Source organism: Acomys russatus, chromosome X (genome assembly GCF_903995435.1).
Source record: "Acomys russatus chromosome X, mAcoRus1.1, whole genome shotgun sequence".
Taxonomy (NCBI): Eukaryota; Metazoa; Chordata; class Mammalia; order Rodentia; family Muridae; genus Acomys; species Acomys russatus.
This window is the reverse complement of record NC_067169.1, coordinates 61483941-61506453: the sequence shown is the minus strand read 5'-3', so window position 1 is coordinate 61506453 and position 22513 is coordinate 61483941. Positions and strand designations below refer to the sequence as shown.

The window sequence follows — 22513 nt, the reverse complement described above, 5'->3', positions numbered from 1 at the left end:
AAAATAAGTGTTGATATCTCTGAGATGATTTTCATTTATCTGTCAAGGTATTCAAGAAGACTTGAAATTACCAGAAGACATTATCATTTGAAAATTACTTGATATTTTATTCAATGAAGAAGTAGACTTCTATAACACACTCCTCCAACCAGATTACTCTGTATATAATTGATTACTACATAGAGAATAAAGCAGCTAAGAACAATCTAGTTATATCCAATTTAATAAATGATTTTTATAGTTTGTTAATTATGTTTATTGTATATTCAGAATTTAGATGTCTCCTTTAGTATTTTCAGTTGTCAAGTTTGTACATGCCTGCTTTGATGTTAAGTGTTTTTGTTTCTTCAACTCTTGGGATAGCTTTTCAGCGGTAGTTTTTATAACCGGTGTTCACCTATCTTTGAGAGCTCAATAAGTGGAGAAGACACCATACGTCTAGAAATTCTACCACTGTTCCCCATGTGACCTCCAAACCCGCTGCCTCTGGGATCTTCAGCATTGCCTCTAGGAACTTGAGGATTATCTATGGGAATTCCAACATTAACCATGGGGATAGTATTGACATTATTCTTGGGGATTCTACCATTGCCTCTGGGACGTGCAGAATTATCCTCAGCAATTCCATTGTTTCCTCGAATTGCAGAATTGTTGAATTTTGGCTTGATGGAAAGATGTCCAGAAAGTGGCGGGATTTCTTTTTGCCAAGCTCCCTCCATGTTGTATCTTTTCTTGATGTTTTCTAAAATACAAAGCCAGAAGTTAATAAGTGACTAACAGTTTTGATAACAAGCTATGAATAAGGATGAGAGATGTATCACCAATTTGTACTGCAGTCCAATTACCTCAAAAAGACATGGTGATTTTACTGCAGTATGTAACTTTATTTAGCAATCTCACTTTTGGATGCAAAAGATGGACAAAAGAAAAAAAGTGAGTAAATGGTTATTATATATCAGAAGTGTAGGTTGATAGGAAAGTAGAGGTGGAGCAAGAAGATGAAAAATAATATAATAGAAGAAGAGCTACAAGCTGAAAGAATTTTAGGAACAAAATATTTTACTATGCAATTTTATTTCTTTGATAGTATGAAAAATTAATGCAAGTATTTAGTAGGAACAAGAATTAGATGAGAAGTAACCATGAAAACTATATATACTCAGGAATGTGTGTGTGTCTGTGTGTGTGTGTCTGTGTATGTGTGTGTGTCTGTGTGTGTGTGTATCTGTGTGTGTGTAGGTCACACAACAAGATAGGGTGTTATTCACCTGGAATTGCTCACTTTTTTATTTATTTATTTATTTATTTATTTATTTATTTATTTATTTATTTTGAGGCAGAGTCTCTCCTTGGTTTGAAATTCCCTAGATAGGCCAAACAGGCTACCCAGCAAACTCCAGTTTCTGGATAACAAACACACATACTACAATGTCTCTCTCTTTTTTAACCTCACTTAAAAATCAAACCCAGTTCTCTTGATTCTAAGGCAAGATCTTTATTGACTCAGCAGTGTCACTAGGTAACCCTATAGCATTCTTTTTTTTAATATATTTTGTTAATTTATTTATATTACATCTCAATTGTTATCTCACCCCTTGTATCCTCCCATTCTTCCCTCCCTCCCATTTTCCCATTATTCCCCTCCCCTATGACTGTGACTGAGGGGGACTTCCTCCCCTGTATATGCTCATAGGGTATCAAGTCTCTTCTTGGTAACCTGCTATCCTTACTCTGAGTGCCACCAGGTCTCCCCTCCAGGGGACATGGTCAAATATGGGGCACCAGAGTTCATGTGAAAGTCAGACCCCACTCTCCACTCAACTGTGGAGAATGTTCTGTCCATTGGCTAAATCTGGGTAGGGGTTCAAAGTTTACTACACGTATTGTCCTTGGCTGGTACCATAATTTGAGCACCTGAGAAGGGTTTTCAATTTGAGAATTAGGTTAAAGCAACTTTACATTTCAAAAGGTAATGTGACCTGAGTGCTGACCTTAGGTTAGACTTTAATTTCTTCCTGTGATAACTTCTTAGGGTCCTCAATATTTATAGAAAAAAATTACAGAATGGGATGTTTTAATTTCCAGATAAACCCTGAGTTAGATTTCAGACTTATTGTCGAAATCATCTTCAGTAGTTTGGTGATGCCATTTTATAGAAATATTTCTAGTTGGTATACTTTTCATGAAGTTATAGAAATTGGTTTCTAACAGAAGTTAGACATGAAAATTCCTAATACCAATGCTGAAGCATTTTTGGATATGTTTATATAGATAAAATGATAAAGCAAAAATGTTATTAGCAAATTTCAATCTAATATTTAAAATACAATATAAAAATAAGTTATGCTAATATTACTTTTAGTCAATTATAGGTTAAAATATTAATGGTTCATTTGCCAATTCATATTTTGTCAGTTGCTTCTCTTATACAAGAGGAGATAGAGAAGTTATTTGGTTTTTAACCAGTTGGTTAACAATTACCATTATCTCATTGCTTTTTGTTGTATCTACTCTTAGCTATTGGGTAGTAATGAGTGTGTTAGGGAACTTCTTTTCTCTATTCTATGGGTTACAACTGAATGAGTGAGGACTACTAATTTTCTCATGCTTTTCTTCTTAAGTTGAAGTTCTTTTTAAAAGGTGAAATTTTATTCCAACCTTGAAGTCTTAAAAAGTTTGTATATTCCAGGACACACCTCTATGTTTATTAAATGTTGTGTGATTGAATTAACCTAACTTAGCATCATGTTTTAATCACTGAACATGAATATAAGGCATACATTTGTGAAAGAATAATTAACTCCTTCATAAAAATGTTTAATGATATAGAAATGGATAGATAATCTAGGTGGCAAGTTTGAAGATAAACTTACCAGGGAAAGTCTACTTATATGAAAAATTATATGTACTTACAATATAGTGACAGCAAGAAAAATCTTACCTTCTGTTAGCAAATTATGGTCATGTGCGGAGAACCGAGTTTCTTCTGTGTCTACTTCGAATTCAGGTGTATTTAAGTATTTGCCTCTGACTTCACTGTATCTTGGTAAGCTACGACTGCGCTGCCTCTGGAGCTTAGGGCGCTCTGGCAACAAGGGGAAAGGGCCTTGCAAAGCCTGGAAATGTTGATCCTTAGGACACGTGGATACTTGATTCTCTTCTTCTGATGTTAATTTGTTGAAACCCATATCTCTGTCTTGATTATTGGGGACAGTTTGGAGAATATGGAGCCCCTCACTGTTTAGTGGTGCCTCTAAGAGCTCTGCCCAGGAACGCCGAAAGATGGATCTTTCTCTAAAAGGATACATGCTTCTTGCTACTTCCATATCATCACTTCCCGGGGACTCTGCATTTTCTGGAGATTCCATCCATAGATTTCTTGGGGTTCCTGGGCGACTGTATTCTGAGGATGGTGAAGATTTATTTATTAAAGCTTCCAGGTGAACAAACCCAGTGAATTGCAAAGTTGGAATTTCTGTATCATCTAGCTCCTCCTTTCCAGGCACACCGGCAACAAGTATTGCGGTGCCTTTCCCCCTTTCCTCTGGACTGGCAATTCCTGTAACGTCTAAGCGTTGAAATTCTGGAACCCCTGGAGACTTAATTGATATTTTCTCTATGCGAAGAAGCCCTGAAGTTTTTGGTTTTACAAGGGCAGTGCTTTCTAACTCGTTAGTCAGTGGGGGGGTGGTAACCATGACCACCTGACTCATAAGCCCCAAGTCCCTCTGATGAATACCTTCACGGGTTGATTGCTGGGAGGTCAATGTTGGATTCTGTTGTTTTTGTTTTCTGTCCCTTTCCGGAATTTCCGCATTAATAGGACGGAAATAAATGAACTCATCAGAAATATTTTGAGGACGTCTGTATTGGAAGTTTGGATTCATGGAAACAATCTGAAAGAAAATTCAAATATACAATTCATTAAGTCAACACTTTGAATAATATTCTTGATTCTGATATATCATGTCTTTTATAAGGACAGGATAACACTAATAAAGATACTATAGACATTTTGTTGATTACTTCAAATTGAAAAATATGAAAGATTTCCACCAAAGCATCTATTTCTTTCAGGAATAGATTATTTTATTCTCGTCTTTCCAAAGTTTATTTCCTAATAACCTACTCAAAGACTCTTTGTTATCCTCTGAGAAAATACATTATCTATAGAAAATAGTCATCATAATATGTAGGAGAACTCATTAAAGGTTTGTAGAAAGTATTTAAAATCTGTTTCTTAATTTTTGTATGCATGTCCATGTGATTGCTATGTATACATACATGCATATGTTTGTGAAGTGTGTGTGTATGTATGAATGCAAGTACACCTATGCCATAGCAGCTGTGTGGAGGAAAGAATAAAACTAATCAAATCAGTTCTCTCCTTCTATTTTGTTTCTCAGGCACAGTCTTTTTTAATATTTATGCTGCTTCGATATGTGCCATAGGTATTCTGGGGTTACAGATGCAAGCTACTATATCTGGCATTAAAAAAAAAATGAGTTCTAGGAGTCAAACTCAGATGTTTAGGGTTGTGTGACAAGAGCTTTTAGTTGAATCATTTTTGCTGGCTTAGAAATCTTTTAATTGATATATTGCTTATCTTGAAGGGATTGAGCCTTCAGGGTTGCTACTTCTTAGAGACAGTAAACAAGTTATCTTTGAGAACACTTTTCAAATGCAAGCCAACCAAGCTATTGTCCATATTTCCAACCACTAGGCCACTATTGTACGCATATATGTATGCCACTTGCATATGGTTGCACACAGATGTCAAAAATGGTGTCAGATCCCTTGGAGCTGGGGTTATTGGTGGTTTTGAGCCACCTTATATGGGCGATGGAGGACAGGCTTAAGTCATTTGGAAGAGCAGCAATTTTGATGGACTGCTGAGCAATCTCTAACCAATGAGTAGTATTTGTCTTAATGTAGTCTTATGAGCTATTTGTGAGTTTTTCCTTGTTTGATAAGTATTAGGAGGTGTGGCTTTGTTGAAGAGGATATGTTATTTGGGAGTGGGGTTTGAGGACATTCCTGTGGCCATTCCTGGTTAGCTCTCTCTGGCTTATGTTTGTAGATCAAATGTAAGCTTTAAGCTACTACTCCAGTGCCATGCCTGTCTTCCTGCTGCCATATTTCCAACCATGACATGATGGTCATGGACTCACCCTCTGAAATTATAAGTCCCCAATAAACTCTTTCTACTGTATTAAAAAGTTCTCCTAATAAATGCACTGGAAAAAAACACTGCAGAAAACATCAAAATCAACTTTCAAAACTCCAGAAATTAACCAAATGCTTGGAGTAATTTCTGTTCATTTGAGCAATGTGAATGGGTGAACTGAAATTCTGAGCTTGTTGCACGTTCATTTTCCCCATTCTAACATCACTGTCTACTCCAGTTTTACAGTTATTCTACAAACTATCAATTTAGAATCAGGGTGAAAACCCAGAGCCTAACAACCACTGAAGGAGATGAAATAGAGTTAAAGCATCTTCAATATTCATTATTATTAATAGTCTGACTTGCTTTACAACTATGCCACATTGTATTCTAGTCAAAAAGTAAGAAAAATGAAAAAAAATAGGAAAAAGAAAAACAAAGGAACTTGCAGACACACGTTTGCACACACCCAAACAAGCTATGGTAAAATTTATCACACTCACTATTGGTAATTGGTAACCTTTAATTCATGAGGCTGCTGGTCTTTATATTGTTCTCTCCCTTTTACCATATGTTTGTATAAATGAAATCAAAGAAAGAGTGACATTAAAGTACCAGTATCATATTGAAAACGTTTGGCTAGTATTTGTCAGTTACATGCTGGGTTATCAAGTTCAGTTTGAGTTTCATTTTTTAAAAATCTTCTAACTCTAGAGAAAAGTGTGGGTATTTGATAATTCTTTTATTTTGTTAATTTGAGAGTGATAGTGTGAAGAGATCTTTGTGATTTGATTAGAGAAGGCTTTTTCCCAGAGTACTTACAAATGATAGTTCTAAAACAATATAAGTAGTTATATAAAGTTGTTGCATAATAAACTATATTTTGAGAAAAAGCTAAGTTAGACACAATTTTAGAAAACTTTCCTGGTTTACTCTCATCAAGAGTAAATAAGGATTCAACTTTATGCACACTCATCCTCACCAGCATCTGTGGTTATTTTTGTTTCTTGATGATAGCCATGCTAATTTGTGTGAGAGTGAATTTCAAAGTACTTTTAATGTTAAATTCCATTAAAAGTGGAATATTTTAAAATATTTATTGGCTACTTGTGTTTCTTATTTTGAGAACTGTCTATTCAGTTCATTGGTGGATTTACTATTGCCAGTTTACATAGTTTACATATTAGATCCTTGTCTACAGTATACTTGGTGAAGACCTTCTACCATTCTATAACATCTCTCTCTATTCTGTTCATACCTAGTTTCGCTGTGAAGAGAATTTTTAAATTTATGTAATGCTATCAATTCTTGGGTCTATTTACTATGCTATTGAGGGTCTAGTCAGAAAGCTATTGTCTATAACTATGCTTCAAGGTTTTCCTTTTGTATCACCTCAGTAGTTTCAGTATTTCCAATTTTTAAATTAAGGACTTTGGTTTGCTTTGAACTAAATTTTCCAAGGTGGATTTAATTTAATTTTTTGTAGCTATATGCCCAGTTTTGCTGATATCATTTCTTGAACAAGCCATTTTTTCAGTAATGTTTTTGATATATCTGTCAATAATTAAATGTACTCAGCTGTGTGGATTTACTTTAGGATTCTCTATTGTATCAACATTACCATGCGATTTTTGTCACTCTAGTTCTGTAGTGTATCTTGAGGGCAGCAAACGTTATAATTCTGGCTGTGCATTTTCTGCTTTGAATCACTTTATCTCTGTATTACATTTTGTGTTTCCATATGAATTTGGAGATTACTTTCTTTTTTAGTTTTGTGAAGAATATCACTGGAATTTTTATTGGGATTTCATTGAATCTATAGCTTACTTTTGATAGTATACTCATTTTTAGAATATTAATTCTTTCAATTCAGAAATATGGAGTCTACTATATAATATCTTTATCAAAAAATTTTCAGCATCTTAAGATTTCCATGTAGAAGTCTTTTACCTTTTTCATTGACTTTATTTTATTTATTTTTTTTATTTGAAGCTGATACGAATGTGATTTTTTCCAAATTTCATTATTAATGCTTGTTATTAGCATGTATACAAATCTACAGATTTTATATGCTTTTATGTATACTGTAACATTATTGATAGTTTTATCAAATCTAATTTTTTGTTGAGTCCTTGGGCTTTTTAATGTATATGTTTTCTGTAAATAGGAATAGTTTAACATCTTCCTTCCCAACATTATCTGCTTTACATTTTTGTCTTGTTTTAATTTCTATAACTAAGACTTTAAGCTCTATACTGAATTAAAATGGAGAGTGAGCAGTTTGTCTCAATCTAGATTTTGGTTGAAATGCTTTCAATTTTTCATGTTATACTATAACATTAGCTAAAACTTTGTTATATACAGCTTTTTATATTGAAATGTGTTCTAGTTTATGCAGGACTTCTTGTCAAATGCTTCTTTTCTATTAAGAGGGTCATATGATTGCTATTTTTAAATCCATTGATATGTTGTTTTACATTTATGAATTTGTGTATTTTGCATCCCTTAGGTGAAACTAACTTTGTCAAAATGTATGCTCTTCTTAATTTGATTTTGAAATGAACTTATCAGCAACTTTTGGAGAATTTTTATATTCATGATAATCAGATTATATTGTAACAACTCCCCTTTCGTCTCTAATTTTATTAATCTGGGCTTTTCTCTGTGTTTTTGCGTTGGTTTGCCAATCTTGTTACTTTTTCCAAAAAACAAACTCATTTTTCTGTCTCTATTAATTTCTTTATGATTTTCATTATTTTGTTCTATTTACATTTGTTTGACTTTTTATCTTTATAGAGCCTTTCATTGCATCACTAGGTTATTTATTTGAGGTTTAAAATTTTAAAAATATGAACACTTATAACTATAAACTTTCTTAGGACACTTTTGGCAGTATGTCAGAGGCTAAGATAGGCTGTGCTCTCATTTTCATTTGATTTTATGATGTTGAAACTCCCCTTTTGATTTCTGTAGTGTATTATTTGGTTTCCAAGTATTTTGTGATTTCTGACGTTAATCTTACTATTTATTTGAAGTTTGATTCCATTGTGGTTTGTTGAGAGGCAAGCAATTATTTTATTCTTTTTTGTGTTTGTTACTGCTTTCTTTGTAGACTATAATATATATTATATGTACATATAATATGTATACACAAATATATACCTATATAATTTTTTTAAAGTTTCTAGCACTGTTGATAAGAATGAATTTTCTATCTTCTGGGGTTTTTGTTAATGAGTTACTGCTATACCTACTGACTAGTATATGGCAACCCTCATCAGATAAATCAAGTCTCTCTTTGAAGTCAATGGACATTAACACAGAGACTCCTTAACTGGTCAAAGAGAAGGTGGTGTGCTCATCCCTAAAAGGATTTTTAGCCCTACCACCAAGGTTCAGGAGTTTTTGAGAAAGATAGAACAGAAATATTTTAAGAGCCAGAAGTGGTAGGTAACATCAAAGAAACTGTGTTTTCTAGATACCAAAGGACAGTTGCATGCATAAATTCACTAACATTGTGATAGAATGGACAAGATCTGCACAAGAACCAAACAGACAAATTCTAGCATAGATGGTAGAAGGTGAGTGTGAAATCACCATTACCTAAGAAATTTTGGACAATTAATAGCTCCTGGGAGACAGAGAGTAAGGTTTTTTGTTTTTAATGATATGACTCCCTAGTACATTACCCACATACCAGGCTGAGTCCCATTCCCAAGATTCTCTGGGGAAAACAACCTGGACTCAGTGAGGGAAAGAACAATAACAACAACTTAATTTTTTATTTTCTTTCTCTTTTTTTTAATGGTATAGTTCCTGGGCATGTGTAGTTAAAAATCTATAAATATGTATTTTAGAGGAAACATGTGGCTTGCTGCCACCTTTGCTGCTGTCTCCGCATCAGGATGGAGGCAGCCACATGGTTCACAGTCATCTTTGCTAGGGGTAGAAACGATGGACTTTGTCATGTAACTTTACTCCCATCTTGATGTGTCATAAGCTAACTAAGAAAAAAACAACTCTTAGGTGTGAGGCCCAAACCAGATGATTCTTCAACTATTTTTTATCACACTAAAGAACCACAATCCACAGTCTGGTTTTTTCTTTTCTCCCACCTCAGTGACAGGCTTCCCACCCAGTCAGGGCTGAGGCAGTCCCTGACCAGGACCATACCCTAGGGGACATTCTTGCCAGGGAACAATTTGTAACTTGCCTCCTGGCTGGTCTTCATAAGGGCACCATTAAGGAGGTAAATTATGAGAAATCCAAGAGGTCATCCAGAGCAAATAGAAAAATACTAATTTGGATCCTGAGAACCCCAGATGGAAAACAACTCCTTATGAGTTACTTCTCCCAGAGTATCCATGATGGGACAAACTTAAATGTCTAGTGTCTTTTCAATCTTTGTTTTTATGGTTTTCTTGAGTTTGTGAATGGGTGAGTCCCCATATATATATTTGTTTCTCATGCTTTTTCCTTCTGTTTGTTTTGCCCTATTATGGTGTGCTTGTTTGTGTTTTATCCTATTTTATTTTATTATTATCCCTTAATGTTTGTTTGTTGGCCTTTGAAAAATGCTAATAAGTACTTTCAGGAAGCCCTTCGGCCTTATAAATATAAAAGTGTGAATGACTATCTGAACATTTGCCAAAGTATAGATACTACTCACATAATGGGACAAGTAATAGCTTCTGCTGTTCAGGGATGGTCACCTTCTGGGGGAGTCCCGCCGAAAACATGTTTCAGATGTGGCCAGATAGGACACCTTAAGAGAGAATGTACTCAAAGGGAGACTGGACAAGCTCGAGATGGAGTTGATCATACTAAGCCAGGTTTGTGTCCTTTTTGCCAACGATGGTATCATTGGGGAAATGAATGCCACTCTAAGACAAATAGGCAAGGGAGGCCATTGCAGGGAAACGAGCCCTGGGGTCAGCTCCAGGCCCTGTCAAGACAGGTGTGCAGAACATTGCAGACACCTGCCCTTCAAATGACTCAACCTGTGCTTTCTATCCCCCAAAGAAACCCATTTTTATCCGAGATCTCACCCGGGGGACAGCAGGCAGGGCAGGATTGGACCTCTGTACCTCCATCAGAGTCATATTAACACCTCAGATGGGCCCCCAGGCCATTGGGACAGGAAATTTTGGTCTGTTACTTGATGGCTCATTGGGACTGTTACTGGATCGAAGTAGTGCCCTTATGAGAGGTCTTAAAGTTATTCCTGGAGTCATTGATGCTGATACAAGGGGAGAAATAAAAATTATGGTGGAAACTACTAAGGGTATTCTGGTGATTCCCCAAGGAGCCCATATAGCGTAAATAATCCTAGTACCTCAATTCTGAACAACAACCAATTTTTAAAGGAAAAGAGAGACAAGGGAGGGTTCGGCTCTACTGGGCCAGTGGCTTATTGGATTGCTACCCTTAATGACCACCCTATGCTTACACTGAAAGTTGATAGCGGAGACTTTAAAGGCCTACTGGACATGGGAGCAGACACCTCTGTCCTTTCTCTCTCCTATTGGCCTATGGCCTGGCCATTGCAACAAACAAATGCCCAATTGCAAGGAGTGGGAACAGAAAACACTCCTTTTCGCAGTACTAAGATGTTGACTTGGAAGGATGAGGAGGGACATCAGGGAATATTTCCGCCATATGTCCTCCCTCATATTCCTATTAATTTATGGGGAAGAGATATACTGGAAGGAATGGGGGCTGTATTGACCACACAGCTAGTACAAAGAATGTTAAATCAATAAGGAGTTTGTCCAGGACAAGGTTTAGGCAAAAACCTACAGGGCAATAACTGTCCTGTCTCAGACCAAGAGATAACTCTCCGCCATCCTTCTGATAAAAGGAGGCTAGGGTATTTTCCATAGGGGCCATTGTTGAACAGCTTCCAATTCCCACTATTCCTATTAACTGGAAAAATGATACCCGGATTTGGGTTGAACAATGGCCCCTGTCTAAAGAGAAGTTGGGGGCTGCCAATATGCTTGTACAAGAGCAGCTCGCTCTAGGTCATATTATACATTCTACATCCCCTTGGAACACACCTATTTTTGTTATCAAAAGAAATCAGGAAAATGGAGATTGTTACAGGACCTTAGAGCTGTCAATGCTACAATGGTAGTTATGGGGGCCACTCAACCTGGCCTCCCTGTTCCAGTAGCCATTCCTAAGCATTGGCGTATGATTGTAATTGACTTGAAAGATTGTTTCTTTACTATTCCCCTACATCCCAATGATTCACATTAGTGTGCCTTTAGTGCTCCCTCTGTTAATTTGTGAGAACCTTATAAAAGATATCAATGGGTAGTATTGCCTCAGGGTATGGCTAATAGTCCCACCATTTGTCAGAATTATGTGGCATCTGCCATAGAACCTGTCAGGATGCATTTCCCTGCCATATATATTATTCATTATATGGATATTTTGCTGGCTGCACAGACAGAGGAGGAGGTATTATCTGCCTTAGCTGACTTACAGGAGATGCTGAAACGGGCCAATTTACAGATCTCACCTGAGAAAATTCAAAAGCAATTTTCTTATCAATATTTACGTCATCAGTTGTTGCAGAATGGTGTTAAACCTCAAAAGATTACTTTAAGATTGGATTCCCTTTCCACCCTCAGTGATTTTCAGAAGCTTCTGGGAGATATTTATTGGATTCGTCCCAGTTTAGGAATTACTTCTGGACAGTTAAAACCTTTGGTCCATATTTTGCAAGGAGATCCTGATCCTACTTCTTCCTGATATTTAACACCGGAGGGTTGTACTTGCATAGAACTTCTGCAAAAGGCCGTATCTCAGGCCATGTTAATTATATAGATTATAACCAACCATTATTGCCATTGATATTCTGCACAGCCCATGCTCCTACTGGAGTTTTTTGGGCAGACCGGGCCTATCTTGTGGGTACACTCGCAGGCTTCACCTGCTAGAGTGGTAATTTCTTATCCTCAAGCTGTAATAACACTATTATTTAAGGCCCAGAAATCCAGCCTGCATTTTTTTGGAAAAGAGTCTGATAAATTAATCTCTCCTTTTTCTTCGGCCCAAGTAACGTGGCTTCAAAATAATAATGATGATTGGTCAACTTTTATGTCTTCTACCCTCAGCAAATTTGACAATCATTATCCTCCAAATAAGTTAGTTGAATTTTTAAAAATGCACCCTGTTGTTTTTCCTAAAATTATACAGAAGCAGCCTATTCCTCATGCTAGGGTGGTCTTTACTGATGGAACTTCTAAAGGTATTGCAGCAGTCTTTTCCTGGATGATAATCAAATGAGTTACAGTCACCACCCTTTCTGCTCAGGTGGCAGCATTGCAAGCTGTTCTTATGGCTCTACAGTTATTTCCTAATGCATCTATAAACATTTATTCTGATAGTAAATATGTAACTGAAATTCTCTCTCCCCTAGAAACATCTGCCTACGTAGCTCCCATTTCTTCCGTACATGGCCTTCTCTTACAGATTCAGGGATTAATTTGGCTGAGACAACATCCTCTTTGTATTGGACACTTAAGAGTGCACACATCCCTGCCTGAACCCTTGAGTGAGGGAAACAGGATGGTAGATGCCTTTACTCAAGAGCTCATAGCTCTGACAGTAATCACAGGGGTGGATAAAGCTCAGCAACTACACCATAAATTCCACCTCAATGCCAGGTCCTTACATTATCATACTGGTGTTACCAAAGATCAAGCCACCCAAATAGTTAAAGACTGTCCATCACGTGCAGAGTTCCTTCCAATTCTGCGAACTGGGGTCAATCCTAAAGGGCTCCTGCTGAATCATATTTGGCAAACAGATGTAACTCACTTTCCCAGCTTTGGTAAATTACAATATGTTCATGTATCTATAGACACATACTCAGGTTTACTTTTATTTCAGCTCACTCAGGGGAAAAGATACGAAACGTTAAGGAACATCTGCTCTTGGCTTTTGCCTATATGGGTACTCCCAAGCAAATAAAAACTGATAATGGCCCTGCATATATTAGTGCTGGTCTTGCCAAGTTTCTAGATGACTGCGAGATCATTCATAAAACCAGGATCCCATATAATCCCCAGTGACAAGCATTGGTAGAACGTGTACATTGCAACATTAAGGCTTCTCTTGCTAAAATAAAGAAGGTGGAGTATGGAGGAAAATCCTCCCCGCATTCTCAATTAGCATATATTTTGTATATTCTCAATTTTTTAACTGTGGACGATTCAGGCTTATCTGCTGCGGATAGACATTGGAGACCTCCCGAGTCACATAAGGGACTGGTTAAATGGAAAGATCTTTCCACTGGTCAGTGGAAGGGTCTGGACCCCATACTGGTGTGGGCCTGAGGGTCTGCTTGTGTCTTTCCACAGGACAATGAAGTACCAATCTGGGTTCCTGGGTGTTACGTGTGTCCTGTTGTTCCACAAGAGTCAGCCCAGCCTACAGGAGACTGTTTGGGCTCTGGTGAAGAGCCCCCTATCCTGATGCCAGTAGGTCTGAGCAGACCAGTATAGCTGTATTTGTCTAATTGCAGCCTGGGCACGGCTGCTGTGCCTGAGGATTTGGAAAGGAGTAACATTATGGGGACATTTCACTAAAAATATCATAAGTTCAGCTATCTGTGCTGTAGCACCTTTGTTTTTGTTGTTACTAATGCCTCCCTTGAGGGGGAGACTTTAAATTGTTCCCTGCAGGGTTGCCATCTAAGAAGTTGCTGGAATGATGAGAAGACTGCCATGGTGGCATGGACACCTGGAGTGGATCCATTTCCTGTGACGCATGACGGCTGGCAAGGCCTGGTGATCTATCATGAAAAGAGAGATTTGGGAATTACAGCTGCTGTTATTGTCACCATTGCTGTAGTATCTACTGCTGCCGCCGCTGCTGCGGGCATTGCCATTTCTCAGTCTGTTAACTACTGTGCACACGATGGATGAATTCTCAGGAGAGGTGGCCAGTGCATTGGGTACTCAGAATTCCCTAAATTCTATGATACAACTGGCTATCTAAAATCTTAATCAGTATCAGCCTTATTACAGGAGACTAGAGTTCCACACATTACGGGGAATGCCTTTATAAAGGGCCTACAGATGTTGGGAAGCTTGCTAAAAAGCTGAAGCGATGCTATTGTGCTAGGCATCCTGCTATGTGGCTTAGGAGATTTTCTGTTCTAGAGCCTCTGCCGCATAAGAACGCAACAGGCATTTCAACAGTTCCATACCAAACAGGTCCTCATGCCTTGGGCAGGGGATAACCCTACTGCCCTGACTTGGCTGAGCCTTGATAAATGAGTATCCAATGACGGGTAAGACCATGGAGGTACCTATCGACCTAAGACAGGAGGATTTTGAAGCACAAAACCTTTCCAATGACAGGTAAGATAGGAAACCAATGTCCTGGCGACCTAAGACAGGAGCTCATTTGTATTTTATATAAAGGGGGGATCTGTAGGAACCAGGCCTGACTGGGATGCCTGCCTGTCTTGCTGTTTCATGTCCTGCTTCTAGCAGCTTCCATGTCTGTGTTTATCTTAGTTAGCTAGTCATGTTTACTGCTCTGAGAATGCACCCCTCCCTTTCTCGAGACTTTTCCTCCTGTGTGCAATCACCTCTTGAGGGATTTCATCTGGGAGGAGGATTCCTGTTTTGCTGCCTATAAGAAGGCTCTTTGGAACTCTGAAGGGGAAGGAGAATAATAAACCGCTGCCGCGGCTGCTGTTGCAGCTGCTGCTCTCTTAGCACGAAGGACCCGCTGTGTTATTTTGTGTGTGTGTGTGTGTGTGTGTGTGTGTGTGTGTGTGTGTGTGTGTGTGCATGAGTTAAATCCGCAGTCCCTTGCCCTCGACTCGGTACCGAAGGGGCGCGGGTGCCACAGCATGAGTCTAATACAATGCTCCTTTAAAAACTTCAGAAATTAAAGAGTTAATTTTAAAATTATAAGATGTATAAAAATATTCATAAGGAAATATTTATATTTATAATTAATACCTTATAGGGATAATTACAGGGAAGAGGCAACCCTAAGCTTGTGTGTGAGCACAGGCTCATGCACATACAACTTTTAAAAGCACACCAAATCTTAAGAAATAATTGTTGCAGCCAGGTGCTGTGGAGCACACCTGTAGTTCCAGCACTGAGGTAGGCAGAGGCAGGTGGATGGCTGTGAGTTTAAGGCCAGCCTGGTCTACAAATTGAGTCCAGGACAGTTAAGACTACACAGAGAAACCCTGTCTCGATAAACCAAACCCAAATCCCAACAAAAAAGAAATAATTGTTGCAAATATAGAATTGCATGCAACACAATAAAATATTTTATGAAAAAGAATGTGTGTTTCTCTTCTGTTAAGTAGACTATTCTGTAGATAAGTGTTAAACCCAGCCCATCTATGTGGTGTAAATTATCTCAGAAGTTTCTTTGCCAATTTTTGGGTTGGGAGATCAATTTAGATGTGACAGCTGGATTTTGAAGTCTCCCACTAGTATTGTTTTAAAATCTCTATTTTTTTATGTCTATTGATATTTTAATGAAATTCGAGTTCCTGAGACCTTGTACATAAGCATTTATTGTAGTTATATCCTTTGGGTTTGAAGTCTGTTATCAGATATGAGAACTGTTATTCCATTTTGTTTGTGACTTTTACCATAGACTCTCAGTTTTCCTGTTTGTGAGGGTTTTTTTCCTTTTTAGACAACAGATAGTAGAAACTTATTTTGTAATCCATTTACTTTTCTTGTGTTTTTAGTTGGTGAGTTGAGGCCATTTGCACTGAAGATTATTATTGAGAAGTGCTTGCTATTATAAATACTTTCATTGGTGCTTCTAGTTGGTTAGTTTATTGGTAGGGTTTTCACCCTTTCCTGATAGCATTGGCTGTTTTCTAATTTGCTGTTTTGGGTATGATTAATTTCTTCCTGGTTCATTTCTCTCATCCATTGTACTCAATTATGGATGGCACTATTTCCTAGGATTGGATCTTAGACTGTATAAAGTGGAAAGCATGAGCTGAGCTCACATATTCATCACTTTCTGCTTATTTTTTTAAAATTTTCTGCACATTCATATTTTATTTTACTATTATTTTTTTTCCATTAAATAGAGAATATTTTGTTGTAAGATTTTTTTTTTTTAGAATCAACAAACAGGTGAATTTTGTTATCTTCCAATTTGGGCAAAATTTCTTTTGGAGGAGTTCTTTGAATTTTTTTTAATTATATTTCTTTTTTACATATATATTATTACACATAAATAAAATAAACTACATACAGCAAGAAGAACCATGAAACAATCAGGAATTATATAAATGTTACATTCACAGTGTTTCAGCCTCTGGTCAAAATGCCCTCATTTCTACCACAGACAGAACTCTGCCTAAAAAAGGGGAAGCTTGAATGCAGGCAGAGTCCATGGCCAAACTCTGCCAAGACAGAATAAGCAAGTCCTCAATAGTTCTTGCTTCACAAATATGTCTGTCAGATCTATTGGGCCAGAAGGCTGAAGATGATCCTCCAACATTATAAAATAATTTGGGTGACTGTTCAGGCAGCAAACTGTCATGCTTTTCGCTTTGGAAGCTGCTAATCTGCACTTCCTGTTTACTCAGGTAATTATTTTATTTCTTCTCAAGTCTCTGATGGGGTTGAAGACCAGATAGGTTTTTTTTTTTGTTTGTTTGTTTGTTTTTTACAATTAAGCTTAGTTGTTTAGGGGCTAAGATGTCTTTAGGTCTAGATAAATGTTTTAAGTTGATAGAGATAAGATATAATAGACACTGATTTACATTCAGAATTTTGGACTCATCAAGAGAGGAAAGATTTTTTTTTTTTATCAAAATTGCCAAATACACTTTCTGCTTCTTGATTGTAGAAGCAATGTGACCAGCTATGTCAAGTTTCTTGCTGATATGACTAACCCAGCATAGTGGATTGTGAACCTAAATAAACCCTTTCTCTAATAAGATGCTTTAGTCAGGGTATTTTATTACACCAACAGGAAGAGCAACTAGAACATACCAGGAATGAGGTAATTGTTGACTTAGCTCTGTGGCCCTCATAACTTTTTAACTAGCTTTTGGTAACAATGGGGAAGGGTTTGAAAGACCGTTGGAATAATATTAGCAGAGCTCAGTAGGTCATTGTAATGGGATCTTGGAAGGGAAGAAAGCTATGAGAATTATAGCTCGTAGACACCCTGCTCATGAGGTTTCAGAAGAAAATAAAAACTATAAAAAATGAGCATAATGTTCTCATGTGATATTTTGGGAAAGTATCTGGTTTCATTTTGCTCTCATCCTAAGAAGGTCAGTGAAGTTTTATTTGAATATAATGAATGAATTTATTTCACAGAAGAAATTTTAAGCCTTGAGACCTCAGGCTGGTATAAGAAAGCAACTTTAATTGTTAAAAAGATAGGCACCATTAGAGATAAACTTTCTATGATAACCTGAGACAACAGGAAAGGTGTCTTAAGGACAAAATCCCAATCATTTAGAGGATCAATCTTGTGAAGATCCAAATTCATTTAAAGGAAGAATGCCTAAACTGAAGACTTCCAAGGCAACTGCATAAGGTCATCACACAGAAGCTGTGGCCCAAATGACTAGCCTATACATAAAATGGGAAGCAGAACTTAGCGACAACATATACACAAGAATTAGGAGATAAAGGATTGGAAGGATCATGGAGTCCTTCTCCACAGTTTCAGAGCATAAATGAGAGTAGGCAAAGTGTGCCAGTATTGAAATTCCTCCAAGTAGTCTCTGAGAAGCCATTGTGTAATGTTATAAAGGTGAACCCTAAGTTGCAATGGAGAACCTAGAATACTGTACCTTATAGACCATGGGATGGATATTTGCTGAGGAAAGCTGAGGAATGGAGTACAGCCACCCTAAAAGAATGGCTGTTTTCTGCAGGTAGCAGATCTAGAGGGGAGCGGTTGCTTAAGCTCTTTGTACCCGTGTCAATTTCATCGTAAGCTCCAGTTGCTTGGCATACAGCTATGGGAGTTGATATTTCTAATGCTGAATTTTCTGTTGTTTATTTATTCTGTGACATTCTATATTGGAGGAATGTGACTTTTTATTTCATAGAAACTTAAAGTTAACAGATTTCTTTGTGTCTCAGATGAGATGTCAAAATTGGATTTTTAAATTGTTTTAAATTTGAAGTTGGATTGTATTTTGTATTATGAGATGAACATGGGATGAACATGAGAAGAGCATGGGAACAAGGGACAAAAGGTTATGATTTAAAACTTGTTCTAGATTTATTTTATGTGTATGTATATGTACATTTGCATGCCTGCTGCCTGTGAAGGCCAGAAGGGAGAATCGAATCCCCTGTAAATGTAATTACAAATGGTTGTGAACAATTTAATGTGTGCTGGGAGTTGAACTGGGTCCTCTGCAAGAGTAACAAGTGATCATAACCACTGAGCAATCTCTCCACTACAATGCAGGGAGGTTATAATCTAAAGTGGCATGTTCGGGAGTCAAGTTGACTGGAGATAGAACTGAGAGCTAATATCAATTGTTAACTTGAGGAAGTCCATAATCAGCTGTGAGGTGGGTCTCTGGACTGGTCTGTGGGTGAGATGATCTCTAATAGGTTAACTGAAGTGGTTAGAAGACCCAACCACTTGCACAATTGCTTGGGCAAGGGATCTGAACAGTATAAAAGGGAGAAAGTGAGATGGACACAAATACTTATTACTTCTTGACTGTGGATGCAATGTGTCCAGATGCCTGGACACAAACCCCTGCTTCTTTGATTTCCATTCCATAAAGGACTTTAACTTCAAACTATGATTCAGAATAAACCCTTTTTCCCTTTTATTGCTTTTGTTGAACTATTTTTAATCACAGCAACAGGAAAAGCAGCCAAGACAGTTACTCATCCTTTTTAAAAATATGATTCAACTCTTGTTTGTATGATTCAAATATGATTCAAAAATATGATTCAAATCTGTTATCTCATCATCCTTATTTTCTCATGTTGAAAAGCTATTGACTTGGTGGGCATTGTAATTGAATGCTGTCATATGCTTCTCCTTCTTTTATTGTATTTTACATATCTGTTGGTATGCATAGTTAGTGTGATTTATAGTTTTTCCTCCTTTCCTTACTGCTTTTATCTTTTTCTTTTATGTGCGTAGTGTTCACTTGGGTTTGTTTTCAGAGATAAAGCCAATCACAGTAACAAATACATTGATGTGACAGCAGTGCCAATATGATCTATAGTAGAAGATACTGTTCTCTTAAGCTTAATTGGTTAGGAATAGTGAAAAGTTTTAGAAGATGGTTGCACATCTGAATCTTTTATATTAAAGCTCATTAGATGTAGTTAGATGGTCCAGTCCAAAATTTTAACTACAAGGTGTAGTTAAAGACAAGCAGCCAGTCATCCTTTGATCTTGCCACATTTTATGTGGTTGAAAATCAACACTGATATAAGTGAGTATATGCCATTTGATTCTTTCTGCTTCTGGGTTAACTCACTCATTATGATCATTTCTAGCTCAATCCATTTATCCACAAATTTCGGGAATTCCTTGTTTTTAATAGCTGAGTAGTATTCCATAGTGTATATGTACCACAGTTTCTTTATCCACTCTTCTACTGAGGGACACTTAGGCTGTTTCCATGTTCTGGCTATTATGAATAAGGCTGCTATGAACATGGTTGAGCAAATTTTCTTGTTGTGTGCTGGATTATGACATGAATATACTTTTTTACACTACTGACTATACTTTTACATAATAGACACTCTGAGCTTTCTACATTTGACTGCTGTTGATCAATATTCAAATAGTGATATTACTTACGGTAGTTGCTTCTTCGCAGTAGTTACACCAAATCACAGGGAAGTTTCTCTTTAATGCCATAAGACATTTTGCATAAAGCATAGCACTCATACGTCTGTATTCTGTAAGAAAACATAGGTCTCTCTGATTCTGAAGACTATCAATAGTAAAGTTAGAGACTGACAAATTTTGTGAAAGCATTATCTATATGCTAGAGTTTGATTAGAGATAATGTAATTGAAAATAAACATTGTTATTGTCTTCCCTTCTATCACATAGCATATATAGTGTATACAGAGGCCCCTGTCTTCAACTACCTTTGATATTTTGGTTATATAGTTATTGCTTTGGCTGCATCCAGGGTTTTTACTATTTGCTGATATTTCTGGCTGGGGTTATATTAAGACAATTAAATTGAGCTTAACTATGCAAACAATAGTGAGCATAATATGGAGAGATTCTGCTTTCCCATTCTTCTGTGTGTTGGCAGAAGAGTCCACTAAAAAATTAGCTATCTTGAATAGCTCTTTAAGCAATTTTATTTATTATTCCCTCATATTAATGAACTCTGCTGTAAGTATGAAATGCTCTAATTCTGCAATAATAATTATAGTGTAACTGATTATCACAGAGTATTACAATTCAGCAAATCATTTCCAATTGCTTGTTAATGAATATGCAAAGAAATAAAAAGTATTTATTTTCCCCATAAGCTTTTCCACCTTTATTTTTTTCTCCTTTACTTTCCAGATCAGATTACATTAAGAATTTAAAAAATTATTGGAAAAATATACTTGATAGTATTTTACAAAATGATTTTCCCTAGGTCTCAAGGAAATTTTAAGTGGTTTTTTTCTATAACTGAAAGTGATCAAATCATATTTATTCATTTTGAAGGGAACTGAATATCTCTAGTACTGTTTCCTGTTCTCAAAAATTTTCCTAGAAAGAATACAATTTTATTCAGTATTATATAAGGGCACAGACATGATTATCCACTATATTAATGCTTATCAAATAATTAGTGAACAGGTCTGACATTTATTTGCTTTTTCAATTATGTGGCATTCAGGAAAGTAGTAAGCATATAAAAAGATGTCATGCCTATAAAGTATTCACTTCCAAATGTAACAAGCCAGTTTTCTCTCTAAATGATGATAAATTATTAATTTGCTTGTATGTTAGTTTTAGCCAAGTATAGAAATAAAATATTTTGATACTATTCAATAATTCTTTAATAAATATTTGAATAGTAAATGTTTTGTATTTGATAAGTTCATAAAAGGAAAATTTCTGGTAACATTCAGATGATATCATGTCAGGAAAGCTGTAATAACAATAAATTTATATATAATCCATATTTATGCTTTTTTCTTTGTTTTTTCAAGACACGTTTTTTCTGTGTAGCCCTAGTTGTCCTGGGCTCACTCTGTAAACAAGGCCGGCCTCAAGCTCAGAGATTCACCTACCTCTGCCTCCCAAGTGCTGGGATTAATGGTGTGCACCACCATTGCCTGGTTTATTTCTATATTTTTAGTAGCATAAATATTTGGAATTTTGGAATAATTACCTGCATTCACAGCTGCATCTCCAAAGGAGGACCCAAATGCTAACTGCAACGTCTGACAAACCCAACTGAAAAATAAAGAGGGGAGAGGCATCTGTTAAAGAACAGCCAATAATTATTGAGTAACTATATTTACAAGAAGAATTGCTGTTATTCTCATTCTAACATTATAATTCAAAAGGACAAAGCCTTCAACATCAAATTTCAATAATGTCTATAAAAGATGATGATGATGATGATATAGTCACAACTAGAATTAAAATAAATAAAGATCATGATTTGAGGTAAGCACAGTAATTAGAAAACAAGCATCTCTCATTATTAAGTAAAAGAAAGGTACATCATTAAAAGTCAACTCTTATAAGCTATATTACCAATAAGGAATTAATTGCTCACATGCCAATAATCATATTTATGGTAAAGTTTTCAAGATGAATTACAAGTGGTATTATGGTGTATGAATATGAAAACTAAGTTATAATTTCTTATTTCTAATATAAATTAATCATAGTATTAAAGTCATGGTAAGTAATAGTAACTTGAAGATATGTAATGCTACATTGGTTGGTTTAGACAGTATCTGTAAGTGACCTTTTGCCAGCAAAAGGCATGTCTCTGGATGCTTACACTGACAACAAAATAAGACCATCACTCCTTTTACTTAATATAAATACCAGTTTAACTACTTAGTATTGATTTCACTAAATTTCAGGAATCTGTATGTGAGTTCTAACAGAGAGGTAGATGTGACCAGTTTGAATAGTAAAAAATATTAAATGCTTTTAGCAGAAACACTATTGTCTTTCTGGTATGTTAACTATGGATGTCTCAAAAATTCATATTTAGTTTCCTTTGTTTAACCCCAAATATTTACTATAACATAGATTGACATTGAAAATACTGAATTTTCAGCAAAATAATAGACAACATAATTAGTAACTATGGTACTATAACAGTGAAAATTATGATACTAGGAGATT

General features: G+C 36.3%; 1 protein-coding gene across 1 annotated transcript in view; it reads right to left on the bottom strand.

Moving 5' to 3' along the window:
* Positions 1-378: 378 nt before the first annotated feature.
* The window catches only part of LOC127184919 (uncharacterized), a 46578-nt gene continuing 24443 nt past the window's right edge, over positions 379-22513 (bottom strand). Inside the window, exons 3-6 of the mRNA XM_051141375.1 lie at positions 21537-21601; positions 19988-20088; positions 2942-3896; positions 379-742 (exon numbers count right to left, since the gene is read on the bottom strand). Of these exons, the coding sequence (XP_050997332.1) occupies positions 381-742; positions 2942-3896; positions 19988-20088; positions 21537-21601 (1483 nt within the window). The 3' untranslated portion in view covers positions 379-380. The remainder of the gene's footprint in view (positions 743-2941; positions 3897-19987; positions 20089-21536; positions 21602-22513) is intronic.